The sequence below is a fragment of the Poecile atricapillus genome, unplaced genomic scaffold (genome assembly GCF_030490865.1).
Source record: "Poecile atricapillus isolate bPoeAtr1 unplaced genomic scaffold, bPoeAtr1.hap1 scaffold_244, whole genome shotgun sequence".
Lineage (NCBI taxonomy): Eukaryota > Metazoa > Chordata > Aves > Passeriformes > Paridae > Poecile > Poecile atricapillus.
Window position 1 is genome coordinate 14,323 of NW_026709053.1, and position 17,546 is coordinate 31,868.

Below are 17,546 nucleotides of genomic sequence, written 5' to 3' on the forward strand. Positions count from 1 at the left end.
ATGTGGGAATTAAAACTTTTATCCATACTTGTTTAATAACCTACATTCAAATAGGAGAACAGAATAATTTCTCTTTGTTCAAGATGCATGTCTTAAGTGAATTTCCTCTTGAATTTCTTTCCAGGTTTTTTCAGCAGAGCTTGAAGAACAGATCTTGAAGAAAGCCTGACCTCTGAGTTGTCAGGAGGATCAATGTCTCCTAGGACATACTATGTGAAGGCCTTATGTCCAGGTCAGTTTTGTTGTTAAACATGTATCTCATGTAATTTGTGTACTTTAACACCAAAAACATTTTCCTTTACTTTCTTCCCTGGCTCTTTCATTTAAAAACATGCCCTTGGAGCATCCAGCACACAGTATGAGCAGAGAAATACACAGTTCAAACTTTTCACAAGAGAGCCTCATCTCAAATTCACTCTGGCAGGCAGCACGAAGATAATAATCATATTATTTGTCTAGTTGTAACAGAAAAACACCATGACCATTCAACAAATATGCCAGTCAGGATTCTTGTTAAACCAAACCAATAATGGACAATCTCAGAGACTTTCTAAATCGATAAAATCAGCCTTGGGATGAGAGATTGAGTTCTCAAAATTTAGTGGGCCTATATCTCCATTGTCTGGTCTGAGTTTCCACAAGCCAGTAAAGAGAAAGGAGATTTATTCCATCTAAGATGCTGCACTGACATAGAGGGAAAGTCTCTTCTACAAGAGACTACTTCTACTGGTTACACAAGGGACTTGGACACACACTTACTTAACATCTACACAGCAAACTCTTCATGAGTGCATCAAAATGACACTACTAAGCATACTTAAAATTGCTACAGTGTACACTTCACCATTCACTGGAAAATTTAAAAAAAAAATTAAATTCAACTTTCCATAAAGGACGAATTCATTATTTCTTCCCTTCACGGCTCTTCGATACCTCTCTGCCTCCAAGAACTCTCAGAAGAACCTGCACTTCCAGGCCTACTTTCCAATAAATATTGTACTTAGGTAGGGCTTTTAAAACAGAAAAGTCTTCTTTCATCATATACTATGCAAGTGGCATTGTCATGTTCCATATTTTTAATTGATAAGAATTCTGTAAACTGAGCATTTCAGAAATCTAAACTCCAAGCTACATTTAATACACATCTGCTAGAGTAGACACAGAGCAGGTGATTAAAAATTTGGAAATGAATGGCACTACCTATGACATACCTAATGCTACAGACAGGTAAAAGGGTTCCAGGTTTAAAGAATACCCCAACTGCTTCAGCATAATACTTCTTTACATAATTTATTGCATCTTCAATATAAACTGAATATAATTTTATCTCTTTACCAACACTTAAAAGTGTAATTTAACTTTATTAGTTATACAATGGCAGTATATTCAAGTTTTGAAATAAAGGTGTCCAGTGGACTATTTACTACAGTGCACTACAAAGCTGAATAAAACCTTACCGGTGGTCCAGGAGGCCCAAGGGGACCTTTATTGGCTTCTGAACAGGAACAAGCATGAGGAAGGGCAGGACAATTTTCCTCATCTCTCTATGAAAAGGTTAAGATAGGAGAAGAATGATGTCCAGAACTTCAAATGCTAGGTATTTTATCAATCTAAGACATAGTATTTAGTACAGTCTAAGATACAGTACTCAAAAGCACCTCCTTGATTTAGAAAAATACATCTTACTGATTTTCAATAGGACAAATGATCCAAGCAGAGATGGGCTTTTTGAAAACAGTTAATCATCCATTTCCAATAAAACATTTGTCTCAACGAAGTAGAAAATAAAAGGTAAATTCTACAGCTATTGAAAGAGGTTTCTTACCAAGCCAGGAAGTTCACAGCATTTGTCTCGATTGGCCCATGAGGTAGCACAAATGATGTCAAACATCTGTAACTGCAGCTGTTTCAAAACAAGGGTGATGTACAATATGACTGTTAGATATAAGATCAGTGCAAAATGGAGTCATCAAGCAAAGCCAACTTGATTCAAGCACTCAGATTAGACAAAGGCTTTTGACTTCTAGCAGCAAGCCACAAATACCACACTTCAATGGTAAATACACTGCTTTTAGCAAATGTGTGTCTGACCAACTCATCTGAACTATCAGACATTATTTTAATTAAGCAAAGTGGATCAAGGTTAAATGCTACAGGTATTTGTTGAATTTTCCCCTACTCCTTGCTCAAATTCCTTATTTTGCCCAGTGTTGTCTTCCAATATATTTTTATAGCAAAAAAGACATCTAGAGTCAGGCAAAAGAAAGTTTAGTTTCTCTGAATAATTCCTCTTAACCCCTCTGGTCTGCTGTTCAGATTTTATCTGGGACGTCTTCTGTAGACTATTACTTACACTGGAGCTGAGCCACAAATAATATTTCTCATTTTTTCCAGTTTAATTTTACTTTAGAATATGCCCTCTCTTAACCACATTATCCCCAGGCAATGATAGCTTCAGAATGGGGAAAAGGTTGCTCACCACGTGACAACATTGGGCAGAAAATTCCCATCACAGGTCTGGGAACAAGGTTTAGACAAGAATTTAATCTGCAAGAACACACACATTTGCTAAAAATAGTGGCTGCTAGACACTCAGAAACAATATACTAAATAGGACTCAATGGTAAAACCAATTATCTCCTTTACAGCCCTGACAGAACAAAGGAGTCTAGAGAGATGAAGCTTTCTTCTGTTACTATTTCTATTCTTTTTCCATGCCTTGTTTATGTGCATACTGAGTAGAGAATGGTATGGAACAGAACATCCCATTAAATTAACCCCACATGTTCAAAAATTTGAGGAGCTGCTAGAGATAGAACTCTGGGTTTATTCCCATTCTTTTCAGTGGCATTATTTTAAGATCAGAACAGAGGAATGAATTTTAAAATTTTCTTATAACTGCATTGCTTCTAAAGCTGTTAAAATGAACTACATATGTGCACCTTTGGTTTTGCCTCTTTTTTTTCTTATAAAAGTCAAATATTATATTTTAAATAAAGGCATACTTTCATATAAATAGACATTCTCCTCACCTGCCAGCAGATCAGCTGGTTTGTAGATTTGCTGTACTACAGATGCAGACACAATGAGCTGCCACCGTGCTGAAGGGCTCAGACGGCTGAAGCGCAGCATGAAGGCAGCATTTGGAGTCTCAGCTTGGCTCCACAGAGACCCCCCTGAGTGCAGCAAGTCTGTCCATGTCTGTGTCCAATGGAAGCTGGCTCCACTTAGGAGCCTCCCTCCTTGCTACACATCCCTAAGCTCCTAACTCCAGGATGCCCCACTGGCTTGGGTGCAGCAGCAGATGGAAGTGCAGGCACACACTGCTCTGGGACACAGAATATCTGAGCTTTTGCATGATACTGCCCTAAGCAAATCAGATTTCCCAGAAATGGGGTGCAGCAACACCAGGGCTGGTTCTGTAGAGAGCACCCTAGGTTCAGAAGTTAAGTTGTATTGCCATTTTTTTCCATAACCCAATCTCTCCCAAGCTATTCTGTTATCCTGAACAATGGATAACAGCACTGGCAAAATTTATACACAGGCGTGTACATGCATTCATTTTGTCTGGACTAGGCAATCTGGACATCCATTGAGATAAAGTATGTTGGTGTAAGGTAAAGAGCAAACAGACATTTTCTGAAATGCTGTATTCACCAACCAAATGTTGCATGACTCAGTATTCTTTTTTAAAAACATTACGTGGGTTGTTCTGACTCAAGCTAAAACCCAAAACAAAGCTTTCTTTGCTATTGTAAAATGTTTATTCACAAGTCTCTACATTCATAGTGATTTTGCTTTCTAAATATCCAGCCCTGCAAGCAGAATCAGTAAGGTGGAAAAGTCCTCATCTAACCAGGCTACAGCTCTGCAAATGTTTCTCAACAGATCACGCTAGACAATACTATTAACAGGACACATACATGTAGGCAAACAAATTAAAATCCAAAAAGGAGGAAACATTAATAAAGAGAAGATCTTTGAATTATAGATAATGTTTTAAAGTTGGACTTTTCATTAAATCCCACTGAAGAGACAGAAAACTGTAGTGGTTTAGATTTGCCAATTTGAGTTTCCCGGGTTTGTGGTTTTTGAAATGTGGAATTCACAAAGGTGAATCTGATTTCTAAATGGTGCAAAATGTTGTCAGTTCTCAGAACTGGCCAAATATTGACCTTTCCCAGGCACAGAGGAAGCTCCCAGCAGCTTCTCTCAAAGAAATCACTTCCATGGGTGTTGTTTTTTTTTCTTCTTCCCCTAATGTCAGTCAGTGTGAAACCACCACAAAAAGATTACTTGCTGCATGTGCCAGTCAGGTTTCATTGCTCTTGCTATAATCTAATCCTGAGATTACTCATTCAGGCATCTTAAAAGGGTTAGGCACCTTGAGCCTAGTCCCCTTTTTGTTCTAAGTATATATGTATGTATCTGTCTACCTACCTATCTGTCTAGCTATGTCTGCCTGTTCATTTTACCATTTCACACTGTATACATTGATGGGAAAAAAAAAAACAACTCTGGTAGAATTATATTCCCTCAAAATTAAAATGCCTGGCAAAACTCAAATGACTGCTCTGTATTGATTTATTTTAAAAATACACCAAAAATATTCCAAGAATGTTAAATGGTTGCATGGGAATACAATTGGAACAAAACACCCACAATTTTGTTCCAAAGTAACTGCTTTCTTTTATTTTATTTATAATCTAGTAGCTGAAAACCTCTATCCTGCCTCCTAGTAGATTCCTTCAATGTCCTCCAAATTTTGGAGTGAGAAACCAACTCATTGATCTCTTGAATGTGACTATTCAAAAAAGTACTTGTCAATATAAATAAATTGGGCAGAATGGAGACTTCAGAGGATGGCATTTGGGTGCTTTCTTGATTTGTGTCGAATTTGCTATATATGGTAATACTAGAAAACAGCTTAAAACTACTATTTTCATCTTCATCTACACATTTCTAATCTTATATCAGCTTTACAGTTCATCTGAATAAAATCAAATTTTTCAGTGAGTGGGCACTCTGATTTTTTTTTTTAATAGATTCCTGGGTTCTAACAAAAGACACATTTCTTTTCACTTCTTTACAAAGGCTTCTCTAATTCCAAGATTTCCTAAGTCTGTCTTTTTCTGCTTCTATTGGAATGTGACTACAAAGGTTTCTCTGTGTAATTGTCTTTCCAGGCTTCATATAATTATTATCCATCAACTTGAGTCCTAAAAGCTCTTTCTTTCTGTACAGAGACATATTCTGAGGGCTTATTTTTTTGCGAAACAAGAGAATTTTCATATATTAACAAGTAAATACATATTTGAAACCTCATTCCTATTCAAGTAAATCCTTGGTTCAAGGTTCACATTCTCTGCTGAACTCATTCTAGGCTCAAGAAAGTTCAAGGAAAATAAGCAAACACTACTACGCACCAAAAAGTCAAAATTCCCCCAAACAAAACAAAATGGAAAGAGTCGCATTGGTTGTCATGCAGAAAGAATAATCAATTGCTGCTTCTAGGAGAATAATTTCAGAGGAATGAATGAGCACTTAAACTGGGGGAGGGGGAGATCTTTCACACATAAAATGTCTTATATTATAAAAGAGCTAGGTATACCAAGATGGGAGCTTTTGGGGACAGTCTGTGCCAAACCAGTTCGATTTTTTAGTGAACAGACAGTGAATTAAGGGGCAAACAAAGAACCAGAGGGAATAACAGACATGGGGAATTACAAAAAATTTAGAAACCCAAAGTTTAAATAATTCCAGCCAAAGGAGTTATAGATTGTATTACCCTATAGAATTACATTTGGAACACAAATCATATCTGAATGTGCCAACTGTGTTTACCTATGTTTTCAAGAATAATGTTTCAACAATAATGACCTTATTACTTCATTTATTAAAATAATAAAAGATAGATTGTGCCCATGTTGACAATTACTGCAGGCTTTTGCAGAATTTCTGAAATGCTGGGATTTTACTATTTAAAATATGAACTTGCTTGGCTTCAAGCTGAAACTAACTGCAAAGTTCCCAAACAGTTGATTTTTTTAGGATATTTTAAACATTAGAAAGAGTTGTTACTATTCCACTCACCGGTGCAGAGTTGTCTCTTGGTCCCCTGGATCTCACCATCCTCCCCAGCACTTCTATGCCATCAGAACTGATGTTCCCTGCTGCATTAATGGTCTTCTCACCCACTTCCTTGCAGTCAATAATTATCTTGGCCGTGGTCTTGCTGATAACAACATGTAACTAAGCAAAAGAGAAGATGCTGTAACACACAAAGCAGCATATGGGATATATCTGTCCTTTCCCTGGGAAAAGGGGGACAGTTTTTGAAATGAGCTCATAATTCCATGTTTGCTAATAAAACTCAACACTCCAAAGCAAATAACGTAGATGACCTCAAGAGGTCCCTTCCAACCTCAATTATTCTATGATTGTAATCTGTTTAATGAATTTAGTTTATTTTTCTACTCCTGGAACGTCTGCAAAGAAACTGGCAACTTACATAATTTATTCAATAGGTAAATAATTTGTCCCAACAGAAGGTCCACACAATGTTCCTATACCACTCAGATCCCACAGAAACCTTGATTTATGTGGTCATTCCTTGTATAGAGTATTGGATTTCACCATTACAGCCAGCCAAAGCAAAAGCCAAAACTAAGCAGTAAAATTTAGTTTGTAAATTATACATTGACAGCAAAAGCTGTCATACTGATGTTTTTACAATGAAAAAATCAAATCACATCAAATGCAGTACCGAAAGCAGAGCACAACAACTAAATTCTTTCCTTCTGCCTTGATCACACTCTGTTGTCCCTCGCTGATGCAGCAGAGACACTCCCAGTAGGGAGGACTAGCTATAACTCTCCTGCCACGAGCAAACTCTCAAGGTTTTTGCTTGCTTGCTTTGTTTAGGAAAGATCCAAACATCAGGAAAAAACCTCTTTGACAAAAGTATCCTCCCTCAACAAAAGCTCTGCTACAGCCCCAGAACTGCTTCACGTGGTTTCAGAAAGAATGTTACAGGTTTTCAAGTAGCAAAAGAAAGTTCAACATGTCATAGCTCTTAAAATGTATTTTAAAATTACAACTGATGAAAAAAGGAACTTTCTTCTGAACTTTTTTTTTTTGAGTGACACTGGCAATCTTAAAGAAATCTAAGATCTTAAAAAGAAAGACTGCTTTATTTCTAAATTACTTTTCAAGATATGTATTTCTAAATGAACTCTAAAACACAGGCAAAAAGTATGAGATGAAAATTGAACACATCAGCTTCATGACAGAAACTATGATTTGTTTAATGTTAATCTAATACTGCAAAGAGACTTATGACACTAAGGTAGTAAGGTAGGTGATGCAAAATACACCTTTTTGGCAGTTATTGACCTCATGAAACATGATTTTGAAATATGAAAAACTCACAAGCTTTTATTCAGAGTGCCTTTTTTCCCTATTGTCATTACTAACCTTATGGAAACTCCCATAAAATATCTTCCTTATTTCAGGACCTTCAAAAGTTACAGTTTGAAAATCTCCTTTGTAGTCATAGTTAAAGAAAGTCAGAGTTTTTCCACCATCTGTGTGAGATCAAAATTAAGTGCTCTGTATTAAAAAGTCATGATACAATAGTTGAAGGAGTAAATATGCATTTAACAAAGCAGACCAAAGATGACAGCTCAAATGTTAACAAATTATATTAATTAACAACAAACTGGCCTGGAAGTAACAACATGTATCAAAGAAATGCTCTTTCTTGGTTTGACAGGAAGGATGGACCAGCAGTTCTGAGTCTACCTCACCCATGTTTACCTGGTTTTATCTCCCATTAGCTCTCTGTGGGAGCTGGACAAGAAAAATTCTTCCTCAAGCCATCTAAATGCCTAATTCCCACCTATTTCAAGGTGACAAACTGGCAGCTATGAAGAACTGGAATCACAGTAGCTTCATCTTCTCAACAGTAAAACCTTGTAAATTATAATCCCCATTTCACAATTGTGAAAGTAAAACCAAGCAGAAATGAAGAGCTATCAAGAGTTCATTTCTGTGGTTCTAACTCTGTTTTTTGTCAGACTGCATTTCCTCTACATATGCTGTCAGTACCACTGGCTTATATCAAGACGGATTCAATCAGAATCAGATCCAAAGTACTGGGAATTTTAAAAGCAGATGAGTACCTCACATCAAATCGAATCTATCAGAGACCCTTGGAATCCAGTTTAAGGCAGCTAACTCAAAATTTGACTCTAACTCCAAATTAAATTCAGTTAAATCAAATCTAAAAACCATGCATTAGAGATTAACCCCTGCCAGATTCAGGTGGCTGTTCTGGTAGCAGATTGAAACATTGGCAATAATAAAACTAGGCACAGAATGAATCATTTGTACAGTTAAGATCACTGATAAAATACAGAACACATACTATCTAAAATAACTCCAACCAGAGGTTCATATGCTTCATTTAAAATCTCCCACAGAGCAAATGGCTCCTGTGGTGTGTCCGGGAGTATCCGGAAGAGAAACGTGATGGTGTAATCAGAAGGGAGACCTTCAGGATGCAAATACCTGTAAGAGAAATAATGTCTTTGAAACTGACACATTGAATCTGGTGATTTACTCATCAGAATTTCACCTGACATGCTTTCCATTACTCTGTATATTTCGTTATAAGTTATGACTGAGAAGTAACATAAGTGTTTATAAAATCTACTCAACTTGATAATTCTAAAAGGACACTTATGAAGAAAGTAGAAGTTATTGTTTCCCTTGAAATTTACAAAATTGACCTTAAAATTTAACACTTTAAATTTGAAGATCAAATCAGAAGTCAGCTGGAAGTAAAGCTGAAATTAATTATATTTAAAGCTTTTAACAAACAATAGCCATTCTCAAGACCTTTGAAATTGTCTGATTTAGGAGACAATGGAAATGGAAATTGCTTGGAAGACCAGTCTCAATAGACATGTCCCTTGTCATTAAACCATTAAAAATGGATTAAAATTAGGAGTGACAGACTATTATAGGAAGCTTTATAAGGTACAGAGAATGGAGTTTATACATTTCAAAGCAAATAAAAAAGAAAGTGAAGTCAGAACAGGTCACATGCTGAAATACAATCTGATTTCCTAGAATTTATGCAGAAGAGAGAGGAAGTTTATGGCAGAAAAGAAGTACTTTATTTTATGTCATTGCCAAAAATTCCTTATTTCTTACTTCCAGTTTAATTTAACTTTTTGTTGTCAAATCCCAAAGTGAAATATGTGGACAAGTGTCTGAGACAACTGACTGTATGTTAAATGTTAATCAGTCTGATTCCTTAAAACCATAGTAAGGGGATCTGAAAGAACTCTCAAGAGTTATTCAAACAATTTATTTTTCCCAAATATGACCCATTCTTTCTTAAGTGTTTCTGGCACATAGAAGATGTATAGATATGAATCATGCTGAAAAGAGAGTTAATATGATATACCATGAGTATATTCTGCAGAGTGTCAGCAGATGATCAAATGTGATGTTACACTGCCCATTTCCCATAGAGAAAGAGAGGGAACTCAATAGGTAAAAGAAAAAAGAATTACACTGTGTCCATTGTACAAGAATGAAAGTCAATTCAATAAGCAGGGTGGGTTAGACTAAAGGTTTGGAGATACAGAGCTCAAAAAGGAGAGTAAAATTAATGGCATTCAGTGCACAGATGAAGTGACAAAGCCAAGTGGTATTTTTCAGACGTACCTGTGGATCATCAAGAGAAAGGTGTTCTCTGAATCATGAAAAGGAGTGAAAGCCTAATGAAGCAGTAAGACTGGGGTGGCAGCTAGAGAAGAGCATATAAAGGCAGCAGATCAAATTAGAAAGAAGCAGAAAGGGAAAAAGAAGTGTGAAATGTTAATCCCTCGACATCTCAGCCCATCTAAGCCCAGGAGGAAACAAAACAAGGAGAATGTTAAACAGCACCAAGAAGCACAGCTCCAACTGGGACACAACAGGATAATCACACACTGATGGTATCTAATATAAACCTTCATTTTTCCACCGTTTCTCATTCTTATTTATCTTAGCTAAAGAATACTTTTCATTACACCTTCCCATCAGAGCCATTGCTTCTCTCTGGTGCCACTTAATATGAAACAGGGGTCTGGACTGAGAGGAACCCAACACAACACAGACACTGTTCATACACAAAACAAGGTTTCCATCACATCCTCTCTGAGGAATGACTGTAAAAGTTCAGTCAAGGGATTCTTCATGGCCTCCTCCATAACCCACCCAAGATACTGTCCTTGTGACTGAAAGATGTCCTGCCTCTCAGGAAGGTACTAGACAGGGTTCACACAGACTCCCTTCAATATAAGGGGATTAATCTTCATTTATAACCAATGGCAGGACATAGACTGCAGTAAAAGTGAAGCAGGTTCTCATTCTGACCCTTGCTTCAAGGACATGCTGAACTTGATGAGACTTCAACCTGCCTTGCACAAAGTGCTGCAAACTGGAATCTGCCCAGACACAGGCCTGCATGAAATTGCCAGTTGTTACACAGACACAAGCCTGAAATGGGCTCACGGGAAAACCAAAACAGCCAGTGGGCTTACCTAATTTAACCTACAATTGTTATTTTTGAATTAAACTGATTGAAGGGTCAGAGCAATTTTCCTATTCATCATTATATCAGATATACACTAGCACCTCTGCTCTTCTGACTTAAAAATACTAGTCCCTGAAATGAATAATTGACTACACCAGAAAATTATCCTCTTGTGGTTTTTGAACGTTTATATGTGAATACATACTTGGTAGGCTGGGATACCAGAGCATCCTTGTGCAGTCTGTAACATGGGAAAACATTAAATGTACCAGGTTCCATGGACACCCCTTCCACAGCTGAAAACTCCTTTTCAACCAAACCAAACATTTCCATCATTTTAAATCCTGGAAGGTATGAAAAGATATATTTTATTAATTTAAATTGATACTGCATTAGAGGAAACAAAAAAAGACAACATCAATTGTACCTAAGAGTTTCATTGCCTGTTAGCACAAAGGGAAATGTACTGTCTAACACTGTGAAAATAACGTAATGAAGATGATTCCATAATTCAGAAACAAAAATGAACACAAAAATACTGTACCTGCAAAATTATTGCCATCTTTAACTACCAGTGGGCAGGCTGGAAAAGAAAAAAAGATATATTTAAGAGTACAAAAGATGTCCCACTGAGTCATAACAATCATGCACTTGTACTCTACCCTCAAAAGCAGCAGGAGATGTTGGGTAGGAAGATCATGCAAACCTGGCCACTTTCTTCTCCATTCTGTTGATGCTTCTCAGGATTCCCAAGGGTTGCAGTAAAGATATTAAGGTATACATACCTGTGTGCTCCATGTAATATATTTTTATTGATTTCTTGGCCGTTAATTTGTCTAATCCTCCCTATAAATCTGCCTTCACAACCTCTTCAACAAGTTCAAATTTGTTGGAAAAAAAGCAGCAAATTCATTGTCTGTTGCATAAAACAAAGTATGTCTTATATTAGGGTTTAACTAAGTGTTCCCTAATTCTCTGTTTGTGAGGCTTCTTCAGCCTCAAGTTCCAGCTGACATTCTCTGTACCTCTTCAAACTCCACAATAGTTTTCATGAGCAAGAGAAACCAGAACAGTCCTTAAGATGTGTGCTCACATTTTAAATAGCTGTAAATCTGGCTTATATATTTCTTTTGGCGGGGAAGAAAGGTCATTAATATCTTTCAGGAAAGGTGCCCTGGGAAATCAACAAGCCTAAAGCAGCACATCAACCAAATACGGCACCCCAGGATAGTCACATTTGAAGATCAAGCACAAGTGATCAATAAATGATACTGTTGAGTATTGTTAATGTTTAACATTCTTTCTACCATTGAAAGTAGAGCTCATGGTCAAAATCTCAGAACTGATGGCTCACAAACATTATTTTTGTTTACCAGCTCTGACAATTCCCAGTCTCATGATAACTCACGGCCCTGTGCACAAGGACTCCTTACAATCACAAACGATTCACATCAGCTACACAGTGCCTGCTTCCTGGCTTATACATGATATATTGTGGGCACATACCTAAAAGCATGTGAATTACTGGCCAATAATCATTAAGTGTTGCTCTGGAATGCCTATTCCTTAATTTTCATAAAGAGAAGGAAGTGTGGCTTTCTCACAGATTTCAGAATTTGAGTGTGTTTTATGCTTTTGCTTAGACTACAACTTGTCTACTTTCATAACAAAAACATTAATGATTGGATCTCTATTAATAAATTAACCATGTGACTTGAGTAAGAATGAATGTAGCTTACAGAGAAAGAAAATAAAATATAATTATCTTTTATGATTCTGAAATGTCAACATCTGAAATGAGTTTTTGACAACCAATAGCTGTATTCTGGCTTTATAGAAACAGTCATTAATTATTTTGAAGTCACAACATCTTCATGTCCTAATCTTCTGAGGAAATAACATAAGAATTATAGTATCAACAGAAAATTATATTAAAAAGATCAAGAATATGTCTTACTAGAAAATTAATAGCTACAACCCCCCCAGTATTTAGCAGTTATTTTAGAAACAAGCATAAATCAAAATGGCTCACTTGCTGATGCAGTTTCACAAACAAAAGTGATGAGCTCATCTTCAATCTTTATAAATGCATCAAAGTCATCCACGAAGAAGACATGTCTTTCACTGGGCTTGCTGCCAATATTAACTAACTCTGAATAGTCAGCATCAGCCACTCCAATAGCAAAAAAGGTAAAACCTGTAAAACAAAAAAGAACACTCCTGTGAGTCACTGATTTTGAGAGTGGAAATACAGTATGAACATGACTGTATTTGCAATGACTCCTTTCCTGATTAAACATGAACATAAACATTAAACTAAAATAAAAGTAAAACATTCTCTGTGAAATATTTCTTCTGGATATTCATGTTTAATTAGTTAATTAAAGTTAAACCTTAAACATTTCTGAACATATATGACTACTGAGCAGTACTCATTTAGCATACGTTTAAATGCTTTTCTAATTTAATGCTATACTGTATTACACAAAAATATCCATGTATCGAGTACAGAATAAATACAAAGTAGAAAAATTAATTTCCTGTAGGTCCTTTACAGATTTTTTTCTATGCCACGTGTTAGTATATATGATTTCAAGCCAGTGCTGCCTCATGAGTGAACACTGAAATAAATGCATTCTCATTTCATCTGGTTGAATCTGGTCTATATATTCAGCATAAATATTTTTCAAAGTTTGAAAACAGAAGATTTAAATGAAGTGGAAACTGTTTCCTACATGTTTCAGGAGCAACAAAAGAGCCGTAAGTTTTTCAGCATTTTCCTTTCCATAAGAGATAAAGGAAAAAACCTATCAGGCTGAATGAAGTTAATGGATATACTGTTCTAGCATGGCTTAGTCACAAATTTATTCCAGTCAAGCAATATTATCTTTAAATTTGAATGAGGACCAGGGGCATTCATCACTTTCTGCAGAACTTTTGGCATAACAAAACTTTGACTTTAATACATCATAACAATGTCTTCATGTCCCGTCCAAGATCAGCCCCTCCTGTGCCGCCTCCATCGCCGATGCCCATCGGTACCTGCTCCAACCCATCTGCAGCCTCGCTCACAGCACACTCCAGAGGAAATGGGAGAGGGGAAGTCGTGTGCCACAGCCCAGCAACTGAACCCTCACAAAGTGCCTTCTCCTCTGGAGGTCATTCCCAGTCCAGGAGCTAATAATGCAACTGCAAGACTTTCCTGAGAGATGAACATTTTTTGTTCAGCCTGGACACAAACGCCAATTTATTCACAAACACATGGTTTTGACTGCTACTTCAAACAGGTCATGCAAGCCCACTATTTTGTTATGTGCTTTATTGATGAAGCCACTACACTCAGCATCTACCAACAAAACAAGGAGGCAGCCAAGCTGGACAATTACATTTGGTTTCAGAAATCAGTGAAATACACTGGGAACTTTGTAGCCATCAAAGCTAACAGCAAATAAAAGGTGCAAATGTAATTTCTCCTTAGGTCACCTCGCATTAAAAGGAAGATAGGTTTTTTTCCATCCTTTAGTCTTACTCCAGGTGGCACATTGTGCCCTTCGGGTTTTGATACAAACTTCTGCAATAATTAATCCCGTTCTTACACTTAGACTCACAACATGGTGTGGCTGCTTAAAGCTCTGAAATGGAAGCTTTAAAAAATTCCTAGAGGTAATTAGTGTAACATAAGAGCAGGTCAGAAACAGTATAAGAATTTTCAATGGACCTCTTGTGTAGAAAACAAAATAGTTCAATTTGCTAATTACCACAAGAGTACACTTTATAGATGACAATCCAGATTCTCAGGATCATATTCCCCAAGTTCTTCATTCTGGGAACAATTCCATTGACTACTACATGATTTTAGCACTGCTGCCAAAATGAAAAATAATTCCAATAATCACCAAAAATATCCAGAACCTAATAATATCCTAGTGATATTCTGTGTTTCTCAGCAATTGCTGTTTTCTTTAAAACTGAAAATCTGGAGCAAAAGCTATCCTTGTCTCATGCCCACACATATGTAGATGCAATTAATGACAAAAAAAAGAGCATGTGAATTGTTTTTAAATCACACAATTTACCGTCTAGTTGCATTTCTCTGGAGACTTTGTTCACATCATCCTGTGATCGCCCATCAGTAATGACAACCAAAACCTTTGGGATGCCCCTTCTCATGCCTGACTCCCCTGTAAATAAGATTTCTCGTGCATGTTTAATGGCTTTGCCTGTAACAAAAAGATTGACATCGACAGTGATAGCAATCCCATTTCTATTGGCTTCACATATCACATGTTAGACATATATAAAAAGAGAAAAAGACTGTTGTGTCCTGAGTAGTCTGTCAATTTGTTCATTCTGCAGTTATTAAAATCAAGATTAAGAAAAGTTTGATTTTGACTGTAACATTTCAAGTTCCAATGGCTTCAGCCATCCATTTTTCAATGCAGAAGGTGAAGATCGTGAACATGATTTGTGTGGGTGTCCTGGTTTCAGCTGGGATAGACTTAATTTTCTTCTTTATTGCTGGTACTGTGCTGAGATTTGGACTCCATAGGAGGCTAATGTTGATAATGATGTTTTGGTTGTTGCTAAGCTGTGCTTACCCTGAGTCAAGGACTTTTCAGTGTCTCATTCTGTGCCCCTGAGCAGTTGCACAAGAAGGCTGGAGGAGAGTGTACACAGGACAGTGACCCAAAGTGGCCAAAGGGACACCTGGTACCACAGAATATCCTGCCCAGGATGTTTGCCCCATACTGGGGGAGGTGGCCAGGAGGGGACAATCCCTGCTCCAGAATGGGCTGGGCATCAGTCAGCGGGTGGTGAGCAGCTGTAGTCAGCATCACCTGTTTTTCTTGGGGTTTCTCTCCCTCTATTTGTTATACCCCTTTTAATTACTATTATTATAATTGCATTTTACTTTATTTCAATTATGAAACTGTTGTCTTAGCCCACAGGCTTTACCCTTTTCTCATTCTCCTCCCCATCCCACCAGGGCTAAGGGTGGGCAGTGAGTGAGCACTGTGTGGTATTTAGCTGCTGGCTGGGTTAGAGATAAAAAAACTTTCCTTTTCTGGATCGTAGGGCACTGTCTACATTAACAACTGAGAATGTCATCATAGTAAAAGGAAAATTATTCTGATAATGCTGAAAATGGGTGCAATGCAACAGCTGCAAGAAATTTCTGTGCAGTCTGAAAATATTAAAACATATGGTTTCCAACTAAAACAGATTTTAACCCTTTCAACACTCATTTATAATTTCTTTATATCAGAAAGCTATTTTAAGGGATTAATTAAAATGCAACCTTAACATATATCTTTCCCCATTGCAATCTTAAACACCCCACAGAGGTTTAACATCCTGGCTTATAAGCAGACCCTCCACTCTCTCCAGCGTTCTACATGCTCTGCAAGCTCCCTCCCACCCTCTCCCCTTTCTCACTTTTCTGCTCACTTGCCAAGCTGATTTTATATTACTCCCCACTCCACCCTCCACTACCCACAAATTAATTTGCTTTTGCCCTCCTGCCCTCTCCCTGCCTCCCTGATCCTTGTTCCACTGTTGGTCAGTGGAGTGAATATGCAGCAGTAGGGGCTGAAATGTGTAAACAATAGTTTACAAAGACTTTCTAGAATTTCAGAGCTCAACCTTTCATCTCCAGTGAGGAGATAGCACATTATCACTGCTTTTGCAGTGATTAGTTAAACCACTTAGTAAACAGGAAATATTGCTTAGAGAAGCAGGGGGGAAATCTGCATTACAATAACTTTCTCACCTGTTTTTGTATTTCCTCCTTTGTAGGCAATTTGCTGAATAGCTTCAAGAAGAGTCTCTTTTGTTTTGTATGCATTCAATTTAAATTCTGTCCTGGGATCATCACTAAACTGAATTATTGCCACCTGTGCACATAGAAGATATTCATTACAAAAGCACCACCCACCGTGTAAGCAAAAAGTGAATCTGGCCACTTAAAACAAGCATTTATCTTGTAACTTTGCCTCATTCTTAAATTGAAGCCAGAGGTATTTTTTTCTCTTTAAGAGGGCTTTCACTAAATAAAGTTCAGTTTTACTCTCTGAAACCTTGGCAACCGTCTAACTCTTTCTGGTTTCATTTTGCAGCAAACAGTAATACCCACTTTGGCAGAAGCCAAAGCATAATCAAGCCCAAAAGCAAAATCCTGGTTACAGCTGCTCACATGTGTACAGTTATTCATATTCAGAACTGCTGGGACTTAATTCAGTCTCCACAAGTTAATAACTGCACATAAGTAACTTAAGCTAGGGACTGAAGCAGGTAATAGAAAGATTCAGGATTATATTTTGAAATATTGCCTCTGTCAAATATGACACTACTCGAGTTAAAACCCTATATTACAATCCTGTACTCTAAACCCCTAGAACTCACAAAGCATATTCCATAAGTGGTGCTCCTAATTCAGAAGGAACTATTGTGTTTAAACTTGCGACAAAGTTTCTGAAGCACCATTAACTATATTCTGGAAAAATAGCTGTATAGCAAGAAACGGTAAAAACTAAGTATTCTTCAGGGTTTGGACAAGTTAAAATTAATTTCCAGTGAGATTCCAAACCCCATATTATACAGGTAATAAAACAGTAACATATTCGCCAATAATATGTTCTGGAGCACCTCTCTAAACAAATACACAAATGGGACATTGAAATCAGTGCAATTTTTTTTTCAAGCACTGTAGGTCCTGTAGAGTGTGTGATTTAAAGTAACAGAACCTTTAATTTTCCTTATCAGTGCCATTTTTAGCTTATTTATAAACATAACAGTGAGTACCAAAAGCATCAACAAACTTAAACGTCATTAGAATTAGAGGAGACTGAAATTACACTTAGCCCTTGTGCTACGAAAATTTGTATTATGAATTTTAACATATGGTGTGCATAAAAAGTTATTGAAAAAAGATACTGACCTAGAGCAGTTTATATTT

General features: G+C 37.0%; 1 protein-coding gene across 1 annotated transcript in view; it reads right to left on the reverse strand.

The window, feature by feature from the left end:
• LOC131574323 (collagen alpha-1(XIV) chain-like) overlaps positions 1-17,546 on the reverse strand; it is a gene marked incomplete at both ends in the record, with an annotated part of 51,616 nt that overhangs the window by 14,198 nt on the left and 19,872 nt on the right. Inside the window, 10 exons of the mRNA XM_058828762.1 lie at positions 1,458-1,544; positions 1,826-1,903; positions 6,094-6,252; positions 7,477-7,586; positions 8,429-8,571; positions 10,797-10,935; positions 11,136-11,174; positions 12,624-12,788; positions 14,668-14,811; positions 16,362-16,485. Of these exons, the coding sequence (XP_058684745.1) occupies positions 1,458-1,544; positions 1,826-1,903; positions 6,094-6,252; positions 7,477-7,586; positions 8,429-8,571; positions 10,797-10,935; positions 11,136-11,174; positions 12,624-12,788; positions 14,668-14,811; positions 16,362-16,485 (1,188 nt within the window). The remainder of the gene's footprint in view (positions 1-1,457; positions 1,545-1,825; positions 1,904-6,093; positions 6,253-7,476; positions 7,587-8,428; positions 8,572-10,796; positions 10,936-11,135; positions 11,175-12,623; positions 12,789-14,667; positions 14,812-16,361; positions 16,486-17,546) is intronic.